At 38.1% G+C, this 27,388-nt stretch overlaps 1 protein-coding gene and 1 long non-coding RNA gene across 5 annotated transcripts in view; one reads left to right on the top strand and one right to left on the bottom strand.

The window, feature by feature from the left end:
* LOC139187013 (uncharacterized) overlaps nucleotides 1-8,523 on the top strand; it is a 64,109-nt gene extending 55,586 nt beyond the window's left edge. The window contains exons 2-3 of the long non-coding RNA XR_011570720.1: nucleotides 6,319-6,404; nucleotides 6,479-8,523. This is a non-coding gene — a long non-coding RNA (uncharacterized lncRNA). The remainder of the gene's footprint in view (nucleotides 1-6,318; nucleotides 6,405-6,478) is intronic.
* RGS22 (regulator of G protein signaling 22) overlaps nucleotides 1-27,388 on the bottom strand; it is a 143,300-nt gene that overhangs the window by 4,616 nt on the left and 111,296 nt on the right. For all 4 annotated transcript variants that reach the window (XM_070803121.1, XM_070803119.1, XM_070803122.1 and 1 more), the window contains 3 exons: nucleotides 23,613-23,792; nucleotides 18,919-19,077; nucleotides 3,003-3,101 (listed from right to left, as the gene is read on the bottom strand). In XM_070803121.1, the coding sequence (XP_070659222.1) occupies nucleotides 3,003-3,101; nucleotides 18,919-19,077; nucleotides 23,613-23,792 (438 nt within the window). The remainder of the gene's footprint in view (nucleotides 1-3,002; nucleotides 3,102-18,918; nucleotides 19,078-23,612; nucleotides 23,793-27,388) is intronic.

Genomic DNA, 27,388 nt, shown 5'->3' with positions numbered 1-27,388 from the left:
CTGTATCAATTTACATTCCCACAAACAGCGCAGGAAGGTTCGCTTCTCTCCACACCCTCTCCAGCATTTATTGTTTGTGGACTTTTTGGTAATAGCTACTCTCGCAGGTATGAGGTGATATCTTATTGTACTTTTGATTTGCATTTCATTATAATTAGCAATGTTGAACATCTTTTCATGTGCCTAATGGCCATCTGTATATCTTCTTTGGAGAAATGTCTACTTAGTTCTTCTGCCCATTTTTTTGAGTGGGCTGTTTGTTTTGATGCTGTTAAGCATCACGTGTTGTTGTTGTTCAGTCACTAAGTCATGTCTGACTCCTTCAACCCCGTGAACTGCAGCATGCCAGGCTTCCCTGTTCTTTACTATCTCCTGGAGTTTGCTCAAACTTATGTCCATTGAGCCGGTGATGCCATCCAACCATCTCATCCTCCATTGCCCCCTTCTCCTCCCGCCCTCAATCTTGCCCGGCATCAGGGTCTTTTCCATGAGTCAGCTCTTCACATCAGGAGGCCAGAATACTGGAGCTTCAGCTTCAGCATCAGTCCTTCCAAAGAACATTCAGAGTTGATTTCCTTTAGGGTTGACTGGTTTGATCTCCTTGCAGTCCAAAGGACTCTCAAGAGTCTTCTCCAGCACCACAATTCAAAAGCGTCAGTTCTTCATCACTCAGGCTTTTTTGTATAGTTCTGTGTATTCTTGCCACCTCTTCTTAATCGCTTGTGCTTCTGTTTGGTTCTTGCCATTGCTGTCCTTTATCATGCCCATCCTCACATGAAATGTCCCCTTGATATCTCCAATTTTCTTGAAGAGATATCTAGTCTTTCCCATTCTATTATTTTTCCTCTATTTCTTTGCATTGTTCACTTAAGAAGGCTTTCTTATCTCTCCTTGCTATTCTTTTCTGCATTCAGCTGGGTATATCTGTCCCTTTCTCCTTTGCCTTTTGCTTCTCTTCTTTTCTCAGTTATCTGTAAGGCCTCCTCAGACAACCCTTTGTCTTCCTGCATTTCTTTTCTTGGGGATGGTTTTGGTCACCACCTCCTGTACAAGATTACAAACTTCTGCCCATAATTCTTCAGGCGTTCAGTCTACCAGATCTAATCTCCTGAATCTATTTGTCACCTCCACTGTATAATCATAAGGGATTTGATATAGGTCACACCTGAATGATCTAGTGGTTTTCCTACTTTCTTCAACTTAAACTGGAATTTTGCAATAAGAAGCTCATGATCTAAGCCACACTCAGCTCCAGATCTTGTTTTTCCTGACTGTATAGAGCTTCTCCATTTTCATCTGCAAAGAAAATAATTAATCTGATTTCTGTGTTGACCATCTGGTGATGTCCATGTGTAGAGTCTTATCTTATGTTCTTGAAAAAGGGTGTTTACTATGACCAAGGCGTTCTCTTGGCAAAACTCTGTTAGCCTTTCCCCTGCTTCATCTTGTACTCCAAGGCCAAACTTACCTGTTATTCAGGTACCTCTTGACTTCCTATTTTGCATTCCAATTACCTATGATGAAAAGGACATCTTTGGTGTGAGTTCTAGAAGGTCTTGTAGGTCTTCCTAGAACCGTTCAGCTTCTTTGGCATTTAGTGGTTGGGACATAGACTTGGATTACTGTGATACTGAGCGGTTCACAAGCTGTTTGTAAAATTTGGAGACTAATCCCTTATTGGGAGAAGGCGATGGCACCCCACTCCAGTACTCTTGCCTGGAGAATCCCAGGGACGGGGGAGCCTGGTGGGCTGCCGTCTATGGGGTCACACAGAGTCAGACACGACTGAAGCGACTTAGCAGCAGCAGCAGCAATCCCTTATCAGTCACATCATTTGCGCATATTTTCTCCCAATCTGTGGGTTGTCTTTTCATTTTGTTTACTGTTCCCTTTACTCTGCAAAAGCTTTGGAGTTTAAGTAGGTCCCATTTGTTTATTTTTGTTTTTATTTCCCTTATTCTGGGAGATAGACCAAAAAAGATATTGCTATGATATACGCCAAGAGTTTTCTGCTTATGTTTTCCTCTAGGAATCCTATAGTATCTGGTCTCACATTTAGGTCTTTAATCCATTTTGAGCTTATTTTTGTGTGTGGAGTTAAAGAATGATCTAATTTCTTTTTTTTTTTTTTTACATGTAGCTATCCAGTTTGCCCAGCAACATTTGTGGAAGAGACTTCCTCTCCCCTTATTTTTATACTGTGTTTCTGAAACTTAATGCTAGTCATTTCCTAATAAATGTTCTTCTAAATGGCATTAGGTATCACACACTTTTAAATATATATTTTTCAATATATGGCTTTACAAAATTGGACATTTATCTCAATAATAGCTTTATAATCTATCAGTTATCTTAGCTGGGAGGCTGAACACATTTGACATTTCGAGTACCAGAAACATTGTTTCTTAAGCTAGTATTAGCCTATGATATAAACACTTTTAATATCAGTCTTTAAAAATGTACATAAGTTAAACTTATAAAATTTCTGGGACACTAATGTATGTTATAAATATAAACATAAAAATTGTACATATATTAGTTGCTGATCATGTATTATCAAAAAGATATATTAGCTATTGTTCATATATGTACATATATTAGTTTTTGATCAATTTTATGACCACTTCAAATAATTTTAAAAATTGATACTAGCATTTGACATTCTTCTTTCTTCTCTTGACCTAAGAATATATCAACCTACATATATTCTTATATATATGATTATCTCTTTTCCAATAAGATAGTTATCTCAACTTCTGCCACTAAAATCTTCTTCATATGTATCCAGAAATTATTTTCTCTGATTATGTTGTTCAGGATCAGCCGAAATTGTAATGTTCTCTGAAGACTCAAGGAAACTCTATTCCAGTCTCTCCTCAAGGAATTTTAGCCTTATTTTCAAAGAAACATATATCTATTACTTTAAAAATAACTCAGCTACTGCATGACACCATCCAATGCTCTAGAGAAGAAGTGATATCTCTGATATCTTTCCTGCTTACCTGTCGGCCGTACGCTTGCATGCCTAAACCTGGGTCACTAGTTAAAGCAGCTGCTTTGATAACAGATCCTGAAGTACTCGAATATTGTTTGATTCCATCCTGTAATTATATTAAATTAAATTATTCTAAAAAGGGGGTTATTAAGGACACTTACTACTACAATAAGATAATGATATCTTTATGACATGTAGTATGTTTCACATACTATATTTAATTCTACTCTGTTATATAAGTTCTCTTACTATTTCCATCTCATAGGAAAAAAATGAGGTTTTGGGAAGTGAAGTGGTTTCCCTGAGGTATTAGAACTGATCAATGGTAAGGCCAGGATTCAAAACTAGGTAGGCTCACTCTAAAAACTGCACTCCTATCTACTATACTATACTGTCTTGGATCAATAATACCTTACAATTGTATAGTTGAGTACCCTACAAGTTCTTTTATTCATATCATTTCAATTAATCCATCTCACATCATATGAGGTTAATATTATCACTATCAGTTGATAAAATTGAGGTTAAGAGGGTTAAGAGTCATGCCTATGGTTACCTAGATAAACCCAATGCTTTTCATAGTAAGTGATTTTTTTCAGAAGATATATTTTCATGTTACAAAAAAGTCATGAGTTTCCCATATTCACTTTTTCCAACATTTTCTCATATGTATTCATTGACAATAGCATCTTGGAACAAACTTATACTCTATTGGTCTTCTTTACCTTATACTTTCTGTGTTAAAATAAATGCATGTGAGAAATCTGTTGTTACTAGTTCAGTTCAGTCACTGAGTCGTGTCCGACTCTTTGTGACCCCATGAACCACAGCACACAAGGCCTCCCTTTCCATCACCAACTCCCGGAGTCCACCCAAACCCATGTCTATTGTGTTGGTGATGCCATCCAACCATCTCATCCTCTGTCGTCCCTTTCTCCTCCTGCCCTTAATCTTTCCCAACGTCAGGGCCTTTTCAAATGAGTCAGCTCTTCACATCAGGTGGCCAAAGTACTGGAGTTTCAGCTTCAGCATCAGTCCTTCCAATGAACACCCAGGACTGATCTCCTTTAGGATGGACTGGTTGGATCTCCTTGCAGTCCACGGGACTCTCAAGAGTCTTCTCCAGCACCACAGTTCAAAAGCATCAATTCTTCGGCACTCAGCTTTCTTTATAGTCCAACTCTCACATCCATACATGACTACTGGAAAAACTATAGCCTTGACTAGATGGACCTTTGCTGACAAAGTAATGTCTCTGCTTTTTAATATGCTGTCTAGGTTGGTCATAACTTTCCTTCCAAGGAGTCTTCTAATTTCATGGCTGCAATCACTAGTAAGTGATGGCAATACATTTACTGTATATAGTACAAATATTTAAATTAAAATTCCTGTGTTTTCTTTAGGATTATTTACCCTACAAAATGATTGTCAATATTTATACCTAACCATGTTAGCATTTACTAGTTGACAGATATAGACAGATCAGAATATCACTTATGGACACTTGCATTTCCATAAATGAAATGTAATATGGATGATACAAACACACTCTGGATTTTCTGGAGAGATAGTAATTTAAGATTTTCTCTACTCTCATTCACACTATATGTTCCAACTTTTGTTTCAGACAATATATTTACCAAAGCAAACTTTGGTAAAGAAAATACTTGGGATGACAGAGAGCTGTGACGTTCTTCCTAAGAATGTGAGATACTGTAAGAGATCTTCTTTATATCCTCCTTACTTCTATAACCTTTATTCAATAAGTGTACATTGAGATAACTTCCCAAGTGGTACGGTGGTAAAGAGTCTCCCTGCCAGCCAATGTAGCAGACACAGGAGATGTGGGTTCAATCCCTGGGTGGGGAAGATTCCCTGGAAGAGGAAATGGCAACCCACTCCAGAATTCTTGCCTGGGAAATTCCATGGACAGAGGAGCCTGGTGGGCTACAGTCCTTAGGGTCGCAACAAGTCAGACACGACTGAGTGGGCATACATGCATACATTTAGAACTATTTGTTGAATAGTTGGTAAAGAATCCGCCTGTAATGCAGGAGACCCTGGTTTGATTCCTGGGTTGGGAAGATCTGCTGGAGAAGGGATAGGCTACCCACTCCAGTATTATTGGCCTTCCCTTGTGGCTCAGCTGGTAAAGAATCTGCCTGCAATGCGGGAGACCTGAATAGAGTTTACTATTTAAAACCAACTCAAATTAACCTTTTCTTTGAGATCCTTTACTTTCCCCCCACAAATAATTAATTACTAAATTTCTGGGATTTCAGTTTTTTGTTTATATTCTTTTCAGTTAAGTATATGTGTGTGTCTTTCTATCCTTACACTATATGTAAATTTTATATTTATGTTCCTAGCATATATAAAAGGGATAAATAGATCATCAATAAAATTCTATGTAGTAGATAATCAATAAAAGTCTGGTGAAAGAAGGAAGAAAGGGATTAGGATAGGGAGCTCTTTTTGAGAGACTATTTAGGCCACATTAGTAAAAAATGCAGCAGGCTCACATAGGACTCATCTGATTGGTGAAGTTATTCACATGCCACAGACGTAATCAGAAAAAAGCTCCAATTGTACTTAAGTTAGACAACATTCTATTTTTTCCTCCCTAAATGAACCCTTCCATATATTTTCTTTCTGAGCCTACCAAATTAGTATCACATTCATGTGGTTCAGTCAGACACGTACTTGCCTCAAGGGTCTGAAGAAGGTAAATATGAGGGTTTTTATTTAGTGAACTCTGTTTCTTGTCAGATTATATAGATTGGGCCAGATGCATAGTTGGTTTGAGGGAGAAATCAGCTTTTGTATTATATGATCTATCACTTATTACCCAAACCACTGGAAGGGAAATAACTGCAGAAATTTTTAAAATAAATAATCCAAAACTAATTATATTTAAGTGTAATAACATTTCATTTCCATACATGAGCTCTGTGCTCAGTCATTCAGTTGTGTCTGACTCTTTGTGACCCCATGGACTGTAGCCCACCAGGCTCCTCTGTCCATGGGATTTTCCAGGCAAGAATCCTCGAGTGGGTTGCCATTTCCTCTTCCAGGAGATCTTCCCAACACAGGGATTGGACCCATGTCTCTTGAGTCCCCTGCATCAGCAGGTGGATTCTTGACCACCAGCGCCACCTGGGAAGAAGATACAAGTCGCTCATAAGCTGTATATGAGTGAATATTTGCCCTATGATTAAAGAACTTTTAATACATCAACAAAAATACGTAAAGTCATATTGTGAAGAACTGATTCAGTGGAAGCAAGATTTTACAGACACCTCTTCCTATTTTCTTGCTCTTAGGCCTTTCCCGATTCCCATTCTATCCTGGAAATACCCTCAACCTCCTGATAGAAAACATCAACCAAAGAGAAGCTTTTGAAAATCTGGTAACTTTTTGCAGTATCATTTATATAAAAATGTTGTTATATATTGAATACTTATTAAAATATTCTAACAATAGGATATGAATAATAACAATACCACCAAAGCTTAAGAGACACCACGTTACCAGCGCCTCTGCTCCCTTTTGTGTCGCCTGCCCAATCACATCATCTGTCTCCACCCAACCTACAAAGGTAACCACTGTACTGAACTTTGTGTTTATCATTCCTTTTTTTTATATTTTATCGCATTTGTATTGATTCGTTTTATGTGAATTTTAACTTTATATAAGCAGAGTTGACTGGTTATATTTTTGCAACTTTTCCAGTCAGCAGTATATTCCTGATGTATGTCTATGTTTATTATTGTAGTATAGTTTATTTGTTTTCCATCACAGCAGTGTTCTACTACATGAATTTATTTTTAACAATCTCCTGTTGATATTTGGATAGCTTCTGATTTTTTGCTTTTGAAAACATGGGTGCTATAAACCATGTGCATATGACCTGATATCTGTGTCCATAAATTACTCTAGGATATATGTATTTACAAGTAGATTGGATAAATTGAAGGCTAAGTGCATCTTTTAATTTACCAGATAAAGTAAAATTGTTTTCTAAAGTTCAATCTATACTCTCATCCATAGTGTATTAGAATTCTAACTACTCCCTATTATTGGTGGTTGAGAAAAATATAAGACATTTCAAAATGAGCAGAAAATAACAGGTGATATCCCATAAAACCATTGCAAGAATAAAACAAAGTGAGAAGTCCAATATTTTAGTTGATAACAGTACTCTCCAAGAAATCCAATCATGAATCATAAAACTCTAACATAGGAGCCCAAAATAGATAAAATATTCCTATACAAACATTTGCATATATGACATAAAACTCCAAATCCTAAATGCAGAAACTCAGAACAGAAACAGACCAAAACATTTTAAAAGGAAAATGTAAAATGACTGTTTACTGAACTTAAAAAAGATTGAAAAAACCAAAAATCTCTCAGAAATGAAGTACCCAAGGTATCATGAATATGGATCATAAAGAAAGTGTATCAGTTCAGTTCAGTTCAGTCGCTGAACTGAGTGTCTGACTCTTTGTGACCCATATACACAAATATATGTAGCATTAATATAAATCCCCCTCTTCCAAACTTGGCAAAAGATATAAATATACAGAATCAAGAACTTGAGCAATCCTCAAACAGAAACAACCCAAAGAAATCTGCATAAGACATATCATATTCAAAATTCTGAAAACTAAACACAAAGAAAAGAATCTTGAAAGCAGTGAGAAATAACAGCTTACATAAAGGAAAAAGAAAGAACAAAACAAATCTTGGAACATCAGAAAAGAGTAAAAATAGAGCAAAAGTAAGGGTTAATACAATAGACTTTTCACTTTGAGTTTCCTGATTTATGTTTAACAGTTGAAGCAAAAATTATAAAACTGTCTGATGGGATTCTCAATATATGTTGAGAAGTATTTAAGATAATTGTAAACAGGTGAGGGGAAAGAGACTTAAAGGGAGGTAGTTTTGAGACCCAAACTGGTAAAATGTCAACACCAATAAATTGAGAAGTTATGCTTGTATAAGGTGATATCTAAGTAACTGCTGAAACATCTAAACAGAGAGACACCAAAATGAAATTCTAAGAGATGTTCAAGTCATACACAGGAGTGTAAGACAAGGAAATAGAAAAAAGAAGAGAGGGAATAAGCAAAACAGAAAGTACAATGACATTTAAAAACTAACATATCAATAATTATATTAAAGATGCATAGACTAAATACACCAATTAAAAGAAAGAGATTGGTAAAGTAGATTAAAAACCAAACACTACCATGACCCAACTATATGCTGTCTATAGGAAACTTAATTCAAATATAATGATATAGGTAGTAATGTAAGCAGATGGAAAAAGATACCACGTGAAAATCAAAATACCAAGATGATACTATAGCTTTAGAGAAGTTTGGCAATTCCTCAAAAGGAGCCAATAATTCAACTTCTAGGTCCCAAGAAAAATTAAATCATGTCTATATATATAAGGTTGCATAAGAATGTTCACAGCAGCATTATTAATAAAGCCCAAAAGTGGAAACAACCCAATACATCAGCTGGTGAACGGATAAGCAAAATGCATTTCAACCATACAGTGTAATACCAGTTAGTCATGAGAAGAATAAAGTACTGACACGTGCTACAAATAGATGAACCTTGAGAATACCATGTTAAGTGAAAGGAGCCAGGCGTAAGAACCACATACAGTATTATTTCTTTTATATGAAATGTCCAGATAGAGAAAATAGATTAGTGGTTTCCGGAGGCTAGGAAGGAAGAAGGAAAGGGGAGTGATTGCTAATGGGTATACAGTTTCTTTTTGGGGTGATGAAAATGTTCTACAGTTAGGTAGTGGTGATAGTCACACAGCTCTGCAAATATACTAAAACCATAAAATTGTGCACTTTAACAGTGTAAATTTTATGGTATGAGAATTAAATTTCAATAAAGCTGTTATAAAATAAAAGCATTCAAATAAGAAGGAGGAGGAGGAGGAGGAGACAGCGGTGGGAGTGACTACATAACATTTTATTGTAACAGCCCCAAACAGGAACTAACCAAATGTCCTTTAATGAGTGAATGGCTGCACTGTGGTACAATGTACTTCAGAACACTGCTGCTGCTGAGTCGCTCAGTCGTGTCCGACTCTGTGCGACCCCACAGACGGCAGCCCCTCAGGCTCCCCCGTCCCTGGGATTCTCCAGGCAAGAGGCTAGAGTGGTGTGCCACTGCCTTCTCCCAACAGAACACTGCTAAACAACAGAGAGGATGAACTGCAGATACACATGACAGTGTGGACTCATCTCCAGGGTATTTATGCTGGGTGAGAAATGCCAGTCTCAGGAAGTCACATATTGTATGATTCCATTTATAAAACATTCTCAAAAATGACAAAATTATATAAATGGGGGAAAGATTCATGGCTAAAATATTAGGATAATTGGTTGGAGATGACTTACAGTCACAAGGAACATCTTTGTGGTGCATCTTGGATAGAGTGTTGGTTACTCGAATATACACATGTGACAAAATGGCATAAACTATACACACACCTTGTATCAATATTAGTTTCCTGATTTTACTATTGTAATAGCAAGGTGTAGCCACTGGGGGAAACTGGGGGAAAGGTACATGAGACCTCTCTACTATTTTTGCTATTTCCTAATTGGAGAAGGCAATGGCACCCCACTCCAGTACTATTGCCTGGAGAATCCCATAGATGGAGGAGCCTGGTGGGCTGCAGTCCATGGGGTCGCAAGAGTCACACACGACTGAGAGACTTCACTTTTCACTTTCATGCATTGGAGAAGGAAATGGCAACCCACTCCAGTACTCTTGCCTGGAAAATCCCACGGACGGAGGAGCCTGGTAGGCTTCAGTCCATGGGGTCGCTAAGAGTCGGACACGACTGAGTGACTTCACTTTCACTTTTCACTTTCATGCATTGGAGAAGGAAATGGCAACCCGCTCCAGTGTTCTTGGCTGGAGAATCCCAGGGACAGTGGAGCCTGATGTGCTGCCATCTATGGGGTCGTACAGAGTCGGACATGACTGAAGCGACTTAGCAGCAGTAGCATGAATGTTAATTATCTCAAGATAAAAATTTTTTCTAAAAAAATTAGAATTTGAAATTTAAAAAAATACCAATAACATTATCTTGAATATGAAATACTTTGGAATAAATTTCACAAAATATATTCAAGATGTCACAAAAAATGCAAAATCATTGATGAAAGAAATTAAAGAAGAACTAAACAGAAATAAACTGTGTTCATGGATTAGAAAACAAAATGTTTTCTAATTTATGACATAAATTCTCAAATTGAATTATAGGCTTACTACAATCCTGATACAATATCTCAATAGTTAACATGTGAAAAATTGTTCCATCTTATTAATAATTACATGCATGCTCAGCCGCTCAGTCATGTCCAACTCTTTATGACCCCATGGACTGTAGCCCACCAGGTTCCTCTATCCATGGGATTATCCCAGCAAGAATCCTGGAGAGGGTTGCCATTTTTTCCTTCAGGGGATCTTCCTGACCCAGGGATCCAACCCGAGTCTCCAGTGGCTCCGGTATTGGCAGGCCGATTCTTTACCACTGAGCCACCTGGGAAGCCCTTACTAATAATTAGGTGGATAGAAATGAATGCGTTAGTATGATGACATACCATTTGTCATCAACAGATGGACAAAAATTTGAAAGTCTGAACATACCAGATGAGGAGAAATAGGAACATAGACTGACACACACTCATACTCTATTACTTAACCATTCCAAAAACATTTTAATCACGTGAATACGGAGGCATTTACAGCAATGTTGTTTGCAGTGCTATTTATAAACGTATAAATTGAAAAAATACAATAAAGAAATAGTTCAATAAAATAGTATATTTATGCATATGATGGGAATGCAGCAATTAAGCTGAATAAATGAGATCTATCTAAGTAGAGCAGTGTGGGTAGAATTAAAAACAACACTAAACTTAAAATGCAAGATGTAGAAAGTACAATATGTGCTATAGAATGAACTATGTCTCTCCCAAATCCGTATGTTGATGTCCTAACTTTCACTGTGACTGTATCATGAGATAGGGTCTTTAAGAGGTGGCTGTTGTTGATTTCCTAAGTCAGGTCTGACTCTTTGTGACCCCATGGACTGCAGCTTGCCAGGCTCCTCTGTCCTCCACTATCTCCTGGAGTTCATTCAAATTCATGTCTGTTGAATCAGTAATCCTATCTAACCATCTTGTCTTCTGCAGCCCCCTTTTCCTTTTGCCTTCAATCTTTCCTAGCATCATCAGGGTCTTTTCCATTGAATCAGCTCTTTGCATCAGGTGGCCAAAGTACTGGAGCTTCAGCCTCAGCATCAATCCTTCCAATAAATATTCAGGGTTGATTTCCTTTAGGATTAACTGATTTGATCTTCTTGCAGCCCAGGGGACTCTCGAGAGTCTTCTGTAGCATCATAATTTGAAAGCATCAATTCTTTGGCACTCAGCCTTCTTTATGGACCAACTCTCACACGTGTACATGACTACTGGAAAAACCATAGTTTTGACTATCTGGGCATTTGTTGGCAAGTAATGTCTGCTTTTTAATATGCTGTTTAGGTTTGTTGTAGCTTTTCTTCCAAGGAGCAAGCATCTTTTAATTTCACGACTGCAGTCACTGTCCTTAGTTACTTTGGAACCCAAGAAAATCTGTCACTGCTTCTACTTTTTCCCCTTCTATTTGCCATTAAGTGATGGGACCAGATGCCATGATCTAGTTTTTTGAATGTTGAGTTTCAAGCCAGTTTTTTCACTCTCCTCTTTCACTCTCATCAAGAGGCTCTTTAGTTCCTCTTCACTTTCTGCCATTAAAGTGGTATCATTTGGGTATCTGAGGCTGTTGATATTTTTCCTGGCAATCTTGATTCCAGCTTGTGATCCATTCAGCCTGGCATTTTGCAGGATGTATTCTGCATATTTGGAGAAGGAAATGGCAACCCACTCCAGTATTCTTGCCTGGAAAATCCTGTGATGAAGGAGCATGGCAGGCAATATAGTCCATAGGGTAGTAGAGTCAGACACAACTGAGCAACTAGACTTTTCATTCTGCATATAAATTAAATAAACAGGGTGACACTATACAGCGTTGTCATACTCCTTTCCCAATCTGGAACCAGTCTGTTGTTCCATGTCTGGTTCTAACTGTTGCTGAAAACAGGTTTCTCAGGAGACAGGTAAGGTAGTCTGGTATTCCCATCTCTTTAAGAATTTTCCAGTTTGTTGTGGTCCACATAGGCTTCCTCATAGTCAGTGACACAAAGTAGATATTTTTCTGGAATTCCCTTGCTTCTCTATGATCCACTGGATGTTGGCAATTTGATTTCTGGTACCCCTGCCTTTCTAAACCCAGCTTATACCTCTGGAAGTTCTAGGTTCAAATACTGTTGAAGCCTAGTTTGAAGGATTTGAGCATAACCTTACTAGCATGCAAAATAAGTGCAAATGTATGGTAGTTTGAACATTCTTTGGCATTGCCTTTCTTTGGGATTGGAATGAAAATTGACCTTTCCAGTCCTGTGGCCACTGCTGAGGTTTCCAAATTTGCTGACATATTGAGTGCAGCACTTTAACAGCATAACCTTTTAGGATTTTAAATAGCTCAGCTAGAATCCCATCACTTCCACTAGCTTTGTTCGTAGTAATGCTTCCTAAGGTCCACTTGCCTTCACACTCTAGGACGTCTGGCTCTGGGTGAGTGATCACACCATCGTGGTTATCTGGGTCATTAAGACCTTTTTTACATAGTTCTTCTGTGTATTCTTGCCACCTCTTCTTAATCTCTTCTGCTCCTCTTAGGTCCTCACCATTGCTATCCTTTATTGTGCCCATATTTGCATGAAATACTCCTTTGATATCTCTAATTTTCTTGAAGAGATCTCTAGTCTTTCCCATTCTATTGTTTTCTCTTTCTTTGCATTGGTCCTTTAAGAAGGCTTTCTTGTCTCTCCTTGCTCTTTATTCTCTAAAACTCTGCATTCATTTGGATCTATTTTTCCCTTTCTCCCTTGCTTTTCGCTTCTCTTCTTTCCTCAGCTATTTGTAAAGCCTCCTGAGATAACCACTTTGTCTTCCTGCATTTCGCTTTCTTTGGGATGGTTTTGGTCACTGCCTCCTGTACAGTGTTACCAACTCTGTCCATAGTTCTTCAGGCACTCTGTCTACCAGATCTAATCTCTTGAATCTATTTGTCACCTCCACTGTATAATCATAAGGGATTTGATTCAGGTCATACCTGAATGGCCTACTGGGGCTTCCCTGGTGGCTCAGATAAGGGAGATCTGGTTTCAATCCCTGTGTTGGTAAGAACCCCAGGTTTAATCCCTAGGTTGGGAAGATCACCTGGAGAAGAGAATGGTTACCCACTCCAGTATTCTGCCTTAGAGAATTCTATGGACAGAGGAGCCTAGCAGGCCTCAGTCCATGGGGTCACAAAGAGTCAGACACGACTGAGCAACTTTCACTTTCACTTTGAATGGCCTATTGGTTTTTCCGTACTTTCTTCAATTTAAGTCTGAAATTTGCAATAAATAAGGAGCTGATGATCTGAGTCACATCAGCACCAGGTCTTGTTTTTTTCTGGCTGTATAGAGCTTCTCTGTCTTTGGCTCCTCTCTTCCCCCTTCATAGATCATAGTCTTGTTGTGATGAAGGGGCTTGCATAACTCAGTGAAGCTATCAGTGAGGCCATGCAGGGTCACCCAAGACAGACCAGTCATAATGAAGAGTTCTGACAAAACGTGGCCCACTGGAGGAGGAAACAGCAATACACTCCAGTATTCTTGCTGTAAGAACTTCATAAACAGTTTGAAAAGGCAAAAAGATATGACACCAGAAGATGAGCATCCTCAAGGGCAGAAGGTGTCCAATATGCTACTTGGGAAGAGCAGAGGGCAATTACTAATAGCTCCAGAAAGAATGAAGAGGTTGGGCCAAAGTGGAAAAGATGCTGAGTTGTGGATGTGTTTGGTGGTGAAAGTAAAGTCCGATGCTATAAAGAACGATATTGCATAGGAACCTGGAATGTTAGGTCCATGAATCAAGGCAAATTGGATGTGATCAAGCAGGAGATGCAAGACTGAACATCGATATTTTGGGAATCAGTGAACTAAAATGGATGAGAATGGGAGACTTTAATTCAGATGACCATTATACCTACTACTGTGGGCAAGAATCCCTTAGAAGAAATGGAGTAGCCCTCATAGTCAACAAAAGAGTCCGAAATACAGTACTTGGGTGCAACCTCAAAAATGACAAAATGATCTTGGTTCATTTCCAAGGCAAACCATTCAACATCACAGTAATCCAAGTCTGTGCCCCAACCACTGATGCCGAAGAAGCTGACATTGACCGATTCTGTGAAGATCTACAAGATCTTCTAGAGCTAACACCAAATAAAGGTGTCCTTTAAGAGGTATTTAGGGTTAAATGGGAGAAGGAAATGGCAACCCACTCTAGTGTTCTTGCCTGGAGAATCCCAGGGACGGGGGAGCCTAGTGGGCTGCCGTCTATGGGGTCACACAGAGTCAGACACAACTCAAGCAACTTAGCAGCAGCAGCAGTAGGGTTAAATGAGGTCATAAGGGTAGGGTCATAATCCAAAGGAATTGTGGCTTTACGAGAAGAGAAAGTATGAGAGCTTCTTTCTCTCCCCAACTTGTGAGGACACAACAAGAAGGGGGCCTTGTGCATGCAGGAGAGGTCTCACCAAGAGTCTTATTAGCTGGCACCTTGAGCTGGGACTTGTAGTCTCCTGAACTATGAGAAAGTTAATTTCTGTTGTTTAAGCCATCTAGTCTGTAATATTTTGGTATGGTAGCCTGAGCAGACTAATAAATATGGCACTATTTATGTAAGTTAAAGTACATACAAAATAGTCCTCTGTATCATTTATGAATCCATATACCCATATAAAACATTATCTTAAAAAGGAGTTGTTTATCTCAATAGATGCAGAGAAAGCCTTTGACAAAATTCAACACCCATTTATGATAAAAACTCTCCAGAAAGCAGGAATAGAAGGAACATACCTCAACATAATAAAAGCTATATATGACAAACCCACAGCAAACATTATCCTCAATGGTGAAAAATTGAAAGCATTTCCTCTAAAGTGAGGAACACGACAAGGGTGCCCACTTTCACCATTACTATTCAACATAGTTTTGGAAGTTTTGGCCACAGCAATCAGAGCAGAAAAAGAAATCAAAGGAATCCAAATTGGAAAAGAAGAAGTAAAACTCTCACTATTTGCAGATGACATGATCCTCTACATAGAAAACCCTAAAGACTCCACCAGAAAATTACTAGCACTAATCAATGATTATAGTAAAGTTGCAGGATATAAAATCAACACACAGAAATCCCTTGCATTCCTATACACTAATAATGAGAAAACAGAAAGAGAAATTAAGGAAACAATTCCATTCACCATTGCAACGAAAAGAATAAAATACTTAGGAATATATCTACCTAAAGAAACTAAAGACTTATATATAGAAAACTATAAAACACTGGTGAAAGAAATCAAAGAGGACACTAATAGATGGACAAATATACCATGTTCATGGATTGGAAGAATCAATATAGTGAAAATGAGTATACTACCCAAAGCAATTTATAGATTCAATGCAATCCCTATCAAGCTACCAACAGTATTCTTCACAGAGCTAGAACAAATAATTTCACAATTTGTATGGAAATACAAAAAACCTCGAATAGCCAAAGCGATCTTGAGAAAGAAAAATGGAACTGGAGGAATCAACCTACCTGACTTCAGGCTCTACTACAAAGCCACAGTTATCAAGACAGTATGGTACTGGCACAAAGACAGAAATATAGATCAGTGGAACAAAATAGAAAGCCCAGAGGTAAATCCACGCACATATGGACACCTTATCTTTGACAAAGGAGGCAAGAATATACAATGGATTAAAGACAATCTCTTTAACAAGTGGTGCTGGGAAATCTGGTCAACCACTTGTAAAAGAATGAAACTAGAACACTTTCTAACACCATATACAAAAATAAACTCAAAATGGATTAAAGATCTCAACGTAAGACCAGAAACTATAAAACTCCTAGAGGAGAACATAGGCAAAACACTCTCTGACATACATCACAGCAGGATCCTCTATGATCCACCTCCCAGAATATTGGAAATAAAAGTAAAAATAAACAAATGGGACCTAATTAAACTTAAAAGCTTCTGCACATCAAAGGAAACTATTAGCAAGGTGAAAAGACAGCCTTCAGAATGGGAGAAAATAATAGCAAATGAAGCAACTGACAAACAACTAATCTCAATATATACAAGCAACTCCTACAGCTCAACTCCAGAAAAATAAATGACCCAATCAAAAAATGGGCCAAAGATCTAAATAGACATTTCTCCAAAGAAGACATACAGATGGCTAACACATGAAAAGATGCTCAACATCACTCATTATCAGAGAAATGCAAATCAAAACCACTATGAGGTACCATTTCACACCAGTCAGAATGGCTGCGATCCAAAAGTCTACAAATAATAAATGCTGGAGAGGGTGTGGAGAAAAGGGAACCCTCTTACACTGTTGGTGGGAATGCAAACTAGTACAGCCACTATGGAGAACAGTGTGGAGATTCCTTAAAAAACTGGAAATAGAACTGCCTTATGATCCAGCAATCCCACTGCTGGGCATACACACTGAGGAAACCAGAAGGGAAAGAGACACGTGTACCCCAGTGTTCATTGCAGCACTGTTTATAATAGCCAGGACATGGAAGCAACCTAGATGTCCATCAGCAGATGAATGGATAAGAAAGCTGTGGTACATATACACAATGGAATATTACTCAGCCATTAAAAAGAATACATTTGAATCAGTTCTAATGAGGTGGATGAAACTGGAGCCTATTATACAGAGTGAAGTAAGCCAGAAGGACAAACACCAATACAGTATACTAACGCATATATATGGAATTTAGAAAGATGGTAACGATAACCCTGTATACGAGACAGCAAAAGAGACATTGATGTATAGAATAGTCTTATGGACTCTGTGGGAGAGGGAGAGGGTGGGAAGATTTGGGAGAATGGCATTGAAACATGTGAAACGTCACGTATGAAACGAGATGCCAGTCCAGGTTCAATGCACGATGCTGGATGCTTGGGGCTGGTGCACTGGGACGACCCAGAGAGATGGTGTGGGGAGGGAGGAGGGAGGAGGGTTCAGGATGGGGAACACATGTATACTAATTAAATAATTTTCTATTAAAAAAAATAAATAAATAAAAAATAAAAAAAAAAAAGCAAGGGAATTCCAAATAAAAAATCTACTTCTGATTCACTGAAAAAAAAAAAAAAAAAGGAGTTGTTGAGAACATATCCAAAACTTAATGGTTGCTCTTGGAAGTGGGGAGGGTAATAGAACTCAGGGTTGGGGGCTTTCCTGGTGGCTCAGTGGTAAAGAATCCACCTGCCGTGCAGGTGACATGGGTTTGATTCCTGATCCAGGAAGGTCTGACATACTGCGGAGCAAGGGAGCCCGTGCGCCACAACTACTGAGCCTGTGCTCTAGAACCTGGGAGCCACAATGAGAGAGCCACCGCACCATGACTAGAGGGAAGTCCATGTAGCAGCGAAGACCCAGCACGGCCAAATAAGTAAATAAATAAAATCATGCATTAAAAATAAAAAAGAACTCAGGACTGGGGTTAAGAGGTACAGTGTTCTGCACTATTTCACTTACAAAGGAAAAATGAAAAACTAATGTAAAATATGTTAACAGTGTTTATATTGACCTGGGGAAACATGGGGGTTATAATTATATTACTTTTATATCTTTAGATATATTTTAAATTTCTTTTAAAAAAGAGAATAGGGGTAAAGCTTATAAATAAGATGAAATATGTTATTTGTTACCCCTTCTCAAGTAAAAGAATAGATAAAGAGAGATAAATTGATGACAGACAGACAAAGAGGCAGCCTGGGCAACTTACAACTCATAAGTTTCACAGTCAGTGTATCATTCTCTAATTTTAATATTGAAAATGCTGTCCCAAGTGCATAATACTATCTCATTCATTCCCAGGTTTATTTGGTAAATAATGATTAATAATTGAACATGTGCTGGATAGTGGTGGAAGTATTTAATAAGACAGATGGTATCTTTGAGGATCTCAGTTCAGTGAGAAAGACAGATGCAAAAACTTACTCGTAAGACAAATATAAAGTGCTCTCCAAGAGAGGTACATAGATGAGATGATTTTTGAGATAATTTTTTTAACTTCAAAACAAGTCTGAAACTTCTGACTGAAGGCTTAAAAGTCACTAAAATCCATACTTTATAACTTCTCTGTATTTTTGCTCATCCCAAATTCTACAAATGTACACACAGCATTTGCAGAGAAGAAACCAATTCTGAGTCCACATTGGAACCACTTCTTTGACTTGCTTTTCGTTGCTTTTGTTATTATAATCATACAGAATGGACTGCCTCAGAGAATCCTGCCCCTCTGCCTAACTGTTAAAGTGCTTTGGGTTCAGAACCCTGTCCACCTGTAGGCGGCAGGAAAGAAGAAATTAACACATCCCCTGCAGGAGGCTTGCCACTGTAGGAGATGTTTACAAGATTAATGGCCTTTTTTATTTTGCTTCCTCGTCTCCCCCCACCCCCCCGGTCTCTGTTCTATAAAAATCTGGCATCCAGACCTCAATAAGATGGTTATTTTGAGGCACTAGTCTGCCATCTTCTGGGTCAGCTGGCTCCCTGATTAATGTCTCTTCCTTGCCTCAACCCCTCAGATTCATTGGCCTTTCGTGTGGCGAGCAGAGAGAGCTTGGACTCAATAACAATATCACATACCTTTTAAAAAGTCTGATTAAACCCCAAATGATTCTTGTCTCACCTTTACAAATTTTTCATCTTCTATGACTGCCATTTTCTTTTTCTGCTTACTATATTCTTGTCTTCTCTCCAAAACACTCATAATTTTTTCATCAGTTAAGTTCTTCCTAAACTCACAGAACTGAGGCCAAAATTTAAACAGAACTCCAAAAATTGTCATCTGTATAAAAAACAAAGTATGTCTCAGATTACAATTTTATACAAATGTACCAATTTTAACTCTAATTCACCATAATAATGGATTAACTATTCTATCTTTAATATACAGCATGTTTCCTCCAACTTATTGTCTCCAGACATCTTGGTATAGTTTAGCTTGGCACATGCTTATCATCAATGTTTTTTTACTACCAACGAGAAGTCTTTCTTTTAAAAAAACATACACTTAAATACAGTTAAAAGTCACTTTATACTTTATGTTTCCCTAACCAATTGATTGTATTAATAAAGAATCCATTAGGTCTTTTTAAATAAGAAATATATGTTTTCTTTTAAAACTTATACCAGTAGATCTGCCACACACTCGGCTGTTTTATGCAAGTATTCCAAATATTCAGTTCATCAAGGGGGACTCCTCTCCACCCCCCCTTTCCCTTCTTTTAGAGAAAGGAAATACCATTTTGCCTCTGGAAAAGCTCTTAAACAAAGCTGCAGATCTAAGAATAAATCTTGAGTAACTTTTAAATGATACAATCTCTCTTTTATGTGAGAGCAAGAAAAGTAACATTTAAAAAGCAGAGTGGTATCCTGGACAAATGCTTTCTATGAGGATACTCTACATTAAGTGATTAATTGTGATATTTATAGAGATAAGAATTGTTGCTCAAATTTTCATGCCAAGTTTTTCCATTAGTTCCAGAGGCATACGTTACTTCCAAGAAGGTAGGACTTGCCACATCAGATCAAGTCCAACATCTTGTTGCTGGGAATGGACTTTACCTAATGCCCTGGAGAAAAATGAACCATCCCATTAGGCTCTAAGCCAACTTTTCAGCAGGAAAGTGGAGTTTTTAGAAAGTAAATGCTGCAGTGATCAACAGAGTCCTGAACATCATGATACATTTCATCACTCCTTTCTGTACATGAATATCATTAGTAATTCTATAATTATTTACTCCCTTTACGATACCATCTTGTCACTGAATTCTATAGCCTCTTGGGATTGTGAACACAAAAGCTAAAGATACTTTATTTGACGAAGTGTAGGCTTTAAAAAAGTTTTCATTTCCATTTATCTACCATGGATTTTGGGGCTTTCCAGGTAGCATTAATGGTAAAGAACCCTCCTGCTAAAACAGGAGACATAAGAGCCTCAGGTTCGATCCCTGGGTCTGGAAGATCCCCTAGAAGAGGAAATGGCAATCCATTCCAGTATTCTTGCCTGGAGAATTCCTTGGCAGGCTACGGTCCACAGGGTCACAAAGAATCGGATATGACTGAAGCAACATAGCATGCACGCCATGCTTTAAGTAATCCCCTGCTCCAATGTTAAAGGATCACGGTAGTTTTTATATGAATTTCTTAAACTTAAACATTCCTCTTCCACCTCCATTTACCAACTATTGACCCTACTTCTCAGTTCTCTCTCCAAAACCTGAGTCATTTCCAGCTCTCAAATGTATTTGTCACCTAGAAGGCTTCCCAGTAAAAGTTACCCTATTAGGGCACAATATTTCAAGGCAGACATAAAATCTCTCTATTTCTGGGAATCCCTTGGAAGTTCAGTGGTTAGGGGTCCACACTTCCAGTGCAGGGGGTATGGGTTTGATCCCTGGTCGGGAAACTAAGATCCTGTGTGCAGAACAGGGTGGCTGAAAAACAAATGCTCTATTTCTAAAAGTTGCAGTTAATAACATTCATGTTATTCATGAAAATTGCCCTGTACCTCCAGAACCTTAAAAGACAACCAGACTGTTAGAAAATTTTTTAATAAATATGGAGCTATTTCCCACATTGCCAGTGGATGGGCAATGGCTGCAGCATGAGTGAAGAGTGTCAGTGAAAATATGGCTGAGTGACAAAAACTTCTAAGCTATTAGGAATGCAGGTGGGGGAAAGGCAGATGTTACAAGTGAAAGCAATACTAAAAGAGGCAACAGCTTTTATTTACTCTTCAGTCCTTTTACGCAACGTTGCTCTATTGCCAATTTGAGCTATTTCTCTCATGTTTGATCTCACATCATTCATTCATGTTTTCAAAAATGATAGTGTCTATTCTGTGCTAGGTATGCAGGCCACAGCAGCAAATAAGAAACAGTCCCTATTCTCAAAGACCTTACAGTCCAGTGGGAAAGTCAAGCATGAGAACAGCTATTTTCAAATTTGTATGATAAGTGTTCCAACAGGGACAAACACAGGATATCACAGAAGCATAAAGGAGAGAAGATGAGACTGTGAAAAGCTCTGGAGGGAAGAAAGTAAGGCTTCTCTGCTGCTGCTGCTGCTAAGTCTCGTCAATCATGTCCAACTCTTAGTGACCCCATGGACTGTAGCCTACCAGGCTCCTCTGTCCACGGGATTCTCCTGGCAAGAGTACTGGAGTGGGTTGCCATTGCCCTCTCCGGTGAAATGCCTGCTGTTGCTACTGCTAAGTCACTTCAGTCGTGTTTGACTCTGTGCAACCCCATAGACGGCAGCCCATCAAGCTTCCCCATCCCTGGGATTCTCCAGGCAAGAACACTGGAGTGGGTTGCCATTTCCTTCTCCAGTGCGTCAAAGTGAAAAGTGAAAGTGAAGTCGGTCAATCATGTCCCACCCTTAGCGACCCCATGGACTGCAGCCTACTGGGCTCCGTCATCCATGGGATTTTCCAGGCAAGAGTACTGGAGTGGGGTACTATTGCCTTTCTATGGAAGTACAAGTATTTCAGTGGGCCTTCCCTGGTGGTCCGTGATTAAGACACCACACTTCCACTGTAGGGGGCATAATTTGATCCCTGACTGGGGAACTAAGATCCTGAATGCTGTGTGGCCAAAATAAAGCAAAAAAATAAAATAAAATCAATGCAGGGATGCAAGTTCAATCCCTGGTCAGGGAATGAAGATCCCACATGCTGTGCAGCCAAAATAAACAAACAAATAAAAGTAAAAAATCTAATATTTCAGTAAGACAGAGATAGATGGCAGTGAGTGGAAAGGTATCTGCTTAAAGAGATATCGATGAAGGAATATGGTCTCCAGTCTGAGGACAATGGGAGTAGTTGAAATTGAGAGCAGAGAAGTGACATGATCAAGTACACATTTTGAAAAAGATGGCTCCATCTGCAGTAAGTTAAATGGTTTCGAGAGAGTCTAGGGGCAGGGAATTTTGGTAATCAATGTGAGACACTGCAGGCATAAACTGAGGTAGTGGCATGGAGTTGGAGAAAAGTAGATAGAGTAACAGATAAGGAGACAAATGGATACATGTTAGTGACTGAAGATCACCGAAGGTCAGGGAACAAAGGAGAGAGAAGACATGAAGGTGCAACCAGATCTCTGGCTTGCACACCTGGGTAGGAGGTATGTCCTTCTCTGAGCTTCCTTAGGGAACACGGAAACAATAGACCTGGTGAGGTGAGGCCCCTAAATATTCTCTTGTTCTCTGATACCCTAAAGATTATATTTAAGATATATCTGGGACTTTGTTTTGGGAAATGAGACAGAGGCATAAACTAAAGGACTCCAGTAAAGTTCCCTGGCTGCACTCCCTGGACAGTGTGGCAGAACCAACCAACATAAGCAGCTCAAGACGCTCACCGTCAGCCTCGAGGCTGTGATCTGGATGGGCAAGCCTTGGCCTGGCCATCAAGAGACCGGGCTAGGCTAAGTGATCTTCTCATTAACAGATGCTACAATTCTGACACCATGTTTTCTGTTTCTCCCTAGCAGATCATCAATCATTTGTCTATATTTTTCCCTATTTTAATGCATAATTTGGATGGTGAGTCTGCTTTCGGTTCCTTTTAGGACTTAGAACACAGCTGGCTTGCAAATGAAAATGTTAAGGAATAATGGTCTTTTTCCATGCTCAAGGGCATTCATACCCTAAATCTCTGTTTCATATCACTTAAATCATGACAGGGCCTTCCCTATTACCCCTATTATAATTTATTTTTCTTAATCATTTTTCAGGAACAACATCACTAAAAGGCTTTTCAAAATGCAAATAAACTATGTTCAGCAAATCACTGTTTTCTATTATTTATCTTAAAGAGAAGTAACTTGAGCAGGTTAACAGGCATGATTTTCCTTTCATGAGCTTGTGTACTTTATGTTGGTTGGGTACTTAAATCTCCTCTCACTTACTTTATGAGCTATGTGAATATTCCAACTTTTAAAAATACACAAATCTTGGGACACACATAATTTACACATTTCTTGTGGTAGCAGATATTTTAAAAGGAAATATGAATGGTGGGAAAGGAAGGAGAAATTAGTTGGGGATTTATAAATTAGAAATAAAATGATAACCATGCAAAGTCAAAGTATATAGAATTTTAAAAATTTACTTGCTGTATATTACCATCAGCAAAATAGCAAGTTACTAGTTTCTATGTTATGTGGCATTGGCAACATTTTTCTAATTAAATAGAATAAATCCCAGGATTAGGAGGATTCAAACCTTGCCAAATATGAATAATACAAAAACTTTAAAAGAATATCTAGACTACTAATCTATTTTAAAGTATGCTTACTACATGCCCTGATTTCTTACCTGTGCCTCTCTGAATACATATGGTCCCAACTCCTTCCTGTGTTCAATAATCTTCTGGGCTTGCTCTACTGGAATGTCAATTTGTAAAGCTGGGGGGATGCTGGAATTAATAAAGCAGTTGATAATAGTCATAATCTTCTTGTATATGATAGACTCATCACAATGAGAATGGCACAAGTCCTAAACAAGGAGGAAAGATAGATCAATACGTGATTAATGCATTAATAGAACACTTTATAAGTGAAGTGAAGTCGCTCGGTCGTGTCCGACTCTATGCATTAATAGAACACTTTACAGAATACATCAATATGTCTTTAAGTTAATATAATTGTAACTTCAGGTCAAGAGAGTACTGGGACATGTCAAGACTATCTTAAAAATCAGAGATTTCATTTTTCTTGGATTTGAAGAACCTAAGACTGTTTTTCTTTTTTGCTCCTAGCCTGTGTCTTCATGTCTTTGTGCGTCATGTTCATTGACTCATTCGGTCAATCTTTGCCTTTTAAAGGAACCTAAGACTTTGACACATATACCTTAAGTAAACACAGATTTCATTTTAATCCTGGTTGCTTCTTCTCCTGGCAAAGAAGCAGCTTTAGTGTCTGCTTTGACTCATTTAACAAATTCATATTAAGTACCTGCAATATGCCAGACCTTGAGGTGAGCCCCAAGACACAGTACCTGTCCTTTAAAGGCTCAATATCTACAGGATGAGAAGCACGAAAACACATGATTCCAATCTGAGATAGCTAAGTAAGTGGCACAATGGAGAACAAGCACCTAACTCAAGTTACAAGTGGATGCAAAAGCTTTTTCCACCATAACTGCTTCTATGCCAAGGTGATTTAGACTCAAAAATGCTAGCATATTAATGGGAATGCTGTATTTAATAGGTGTATTATTATGTATCTCAGTATCTATATTTTTTCAGATAACCTATTACATTATCATCTTTATAGCTAAAGAATTTAAATATAGTAATGATATACGTAATGATAAAAGACCCAGTTTTATGTCAGAGATGTAAGGCTATCACTTTTTAAGACAAAGAGGGTAGCTGAGCTTGAATTATGACGTTTCTTTGCTAAAGATATTGTTCTCTAAATCACTAGAAAACACAAAAGTTTGGAAACTTGTAATTCTAGGCCAGAAATTAGCCAGCATTTATTAAGTGCTCACTGTATGACAGGCATTATAATAACGGTCTTAAGGACAGTTAAAGAAAATTTCTGGTGTTTGCCATATAAAACATTACATAAATAAGTTATAAGTTTGGCATAAATTATATGTGAAAAATCTTGATATAAATGTTACACTGAGACAACAGTTAGCATTTTTATGCAATTTAGTATTCCCTCAGAAAATGCCTATTTATAACACATGCTTGCTATGTTACCCCAAATTAAATTTTTTGCTGTTACTAGTGAAATTATCATATATTTGGTGAGCTGAGTTAATTATTATTTTTTAAATTAATTTGTATTGGAGTATAGTTGCTTTACAATGATCCTGGTTTTTTATTATTATGGAAATATAAGGATTGTGAAATAAAAACAAATTTGTGAAATTATACAATGTTAATTTTGAGAGTGTAGAGTCAGAATTTAGACAGAATCCAACCTGGTATTTTTTCTGGTTTTTATGCCCTACTCTACCATTAGCTGAGTTCACTTTTACTTATTGTTAAGGTCTCAGTTTAAGCACACAGTCGACCCTTGAACACGGGCCGGGGGTGGCGGGTGGTTAGGGCACCAACCCCGCCCTTGCAATTGAAAATCCACACATAACTTTACAGTTGGCCATCTGTATCTGTGTTTCCACACCTGTGGATTCAAACAACAGTGGACTGTGAAGTACTGTAGTCTGAATTTGTTGAAAAAAACTCAGATATTAAGTGGACCTCGCAGTTCAAACCCTTGCTGTTCAAGGGTCAACTGTACTGTCCTCTAATAAACGTTCCGTGTCTGCCTCGGTCTAGGTGGTGGCCAGCTCAGGGACTTCACTGCACCCGTGCGTCTCCCAGCCGTTGCACTGCTCACACTCGCTTAACCACCTGCTCCGTCACTTGTCTGTCCCTCCTCTAACACTGCAAGCCCTGAGAGGAAAGGCTTGATCACAGGTTTTAGCCTGGCCCTTGGTAGATGCTCAGCAAGTGTTTGCTGGATGTATATATCCTTCCAGTCTTTTCTCTTTGGGGATATACACACACACACACACACACTTTATATTAAATCATACTGCTTTCTAGTAGCTAGGTTTTAAAAAATCAGTAAGATGAAGATATTTTTCCCATCACTGATTAATCTTCCAACAGCAAATTTGTAATGCCTTCAGAGTATTCTCATGCATAGATGTATTGTAATTAAAGTAAGCAATGTCCTGCTGTTCAACATCATAGTTCTTTCCAGCTTTTCACAATTCAGAACTATCTCTGATTAAGATCATAGGAGCCACCCCTTTGCATATTATTACAATCGTCCCTGGGAGGGAGTATAACTTAGTGGTTAAGGCCACAAGCTTTAGCAATAGAATGTCTTGGCTCAAATTCCAGCTCTACTACTTAGTTAGCTGTATGAGGCGCAGAAGTTTAACTTTTCTGTGCCTTAGTTTCTTCATCTGTAGAATGGTGAGAATTAACAGCTTTGACCTAGGATTCTTATAAAGGATAAGGTAGTTATCACGTGAAAAGCATTAAGATAATCTCTGACAGACATAAACACTTAGTATGAGTAAGCCATATAAAAATGAGCTCAGTTAAGACTTGCTAGGTTTCTTTCTGGCAAACTTCCTCAAGACCTAATTCAAGTATCATCACTTCTTTTTTTGAAAAATTTTTCTTGGGAGTAGAGTTGATTTACAATGTTATGTTAGTTTCAGGAGTACAGCAAAGTGAATCAGTTATACATATACATATAACCACTTCTTTTTAAAGATTCTTTTCCTACATAAATCGTTACAGAGGACTGAGTAGAGTTCTCTGTAAGAATCACCACTTCTGCTGAGACCTCCCTGACCTACCACCACCCCTGAATCATCCCCTCCACTGTATCAAAATTATAACCAGTTAGAATATGGATTATAATCAACGTTATTTCATCATATTTTGTTTTCATGGATGATTCCCCTCCTCGAGGGAAGACAATATATTATATCCATTTTTTAAATTTCTGCAATCTAGCATTTAGTAAATACTTACTGAATAAACACATTCACTTCAATAGCATGATTTTTAATAACTATATAGGATTACATGTCCCCCATTCTACACCACAGAAAAGATATTTAAATGAAGACCAAGGGCAGCTTTGGAGGAGTGACAGTCACAAAGGGTTGACTATGTATGAGTCTCTGTTTTTTTTTAAATGCTTATTTTGCACAGCTTATCTCCTTACCTTTTGTCGTAACAGGGTTGGACCTACTCGTATTCATTTTAGCTTAAAGACCATAATAATTTCCTGTTCTGGAAAACAGAATCTACCCCCTTTTTAATTTTCAAAAAAATTATTTTAATATTATTTATCTTGTGATAGATTTTGAAAGAACTTATATCTCAAAATACTTTTTTTTTTTCCCCTTGGAGAAATTTTTGTGTTGAGAAAGGTACAAAAACTGTGGATAACAGAAAAGAGTAGAAAACAGTTTCATGGAATGCTGGAGAAAGTCTGAAAGCAAAATGGTATTGAGCAACTACTAACTATATAGAATAAACATGATGCAGAGTATTAGTGTCGCATAATCCCTGCCTGGAGAAGGGAATAGCAACCCACTCCAGTATT

The sequence above is a fragment of the Bos indicus genome, chromosome 14 (assembly GCF_029378745.1).
Source record: "Bos indicus isolate NIAB-ARS_2022 breed Sahiwal x Tharparkar chromosome 14, NIAB-ARS_B.indTharparkar_mat_pri_1.0, whole genome shotgun sequence".
Taxonomy (NCBI): Eukaryota; Metazoa; Chordata; class Mammalia; order Artiodactyla; family Bovidae; genus Bos; species Bos indicus.
The sequence above is the reverse complement of the archived record's forward strand: the minus strand, read 5'-3'. Positions and strand labels throughout refer to the sequence as shown.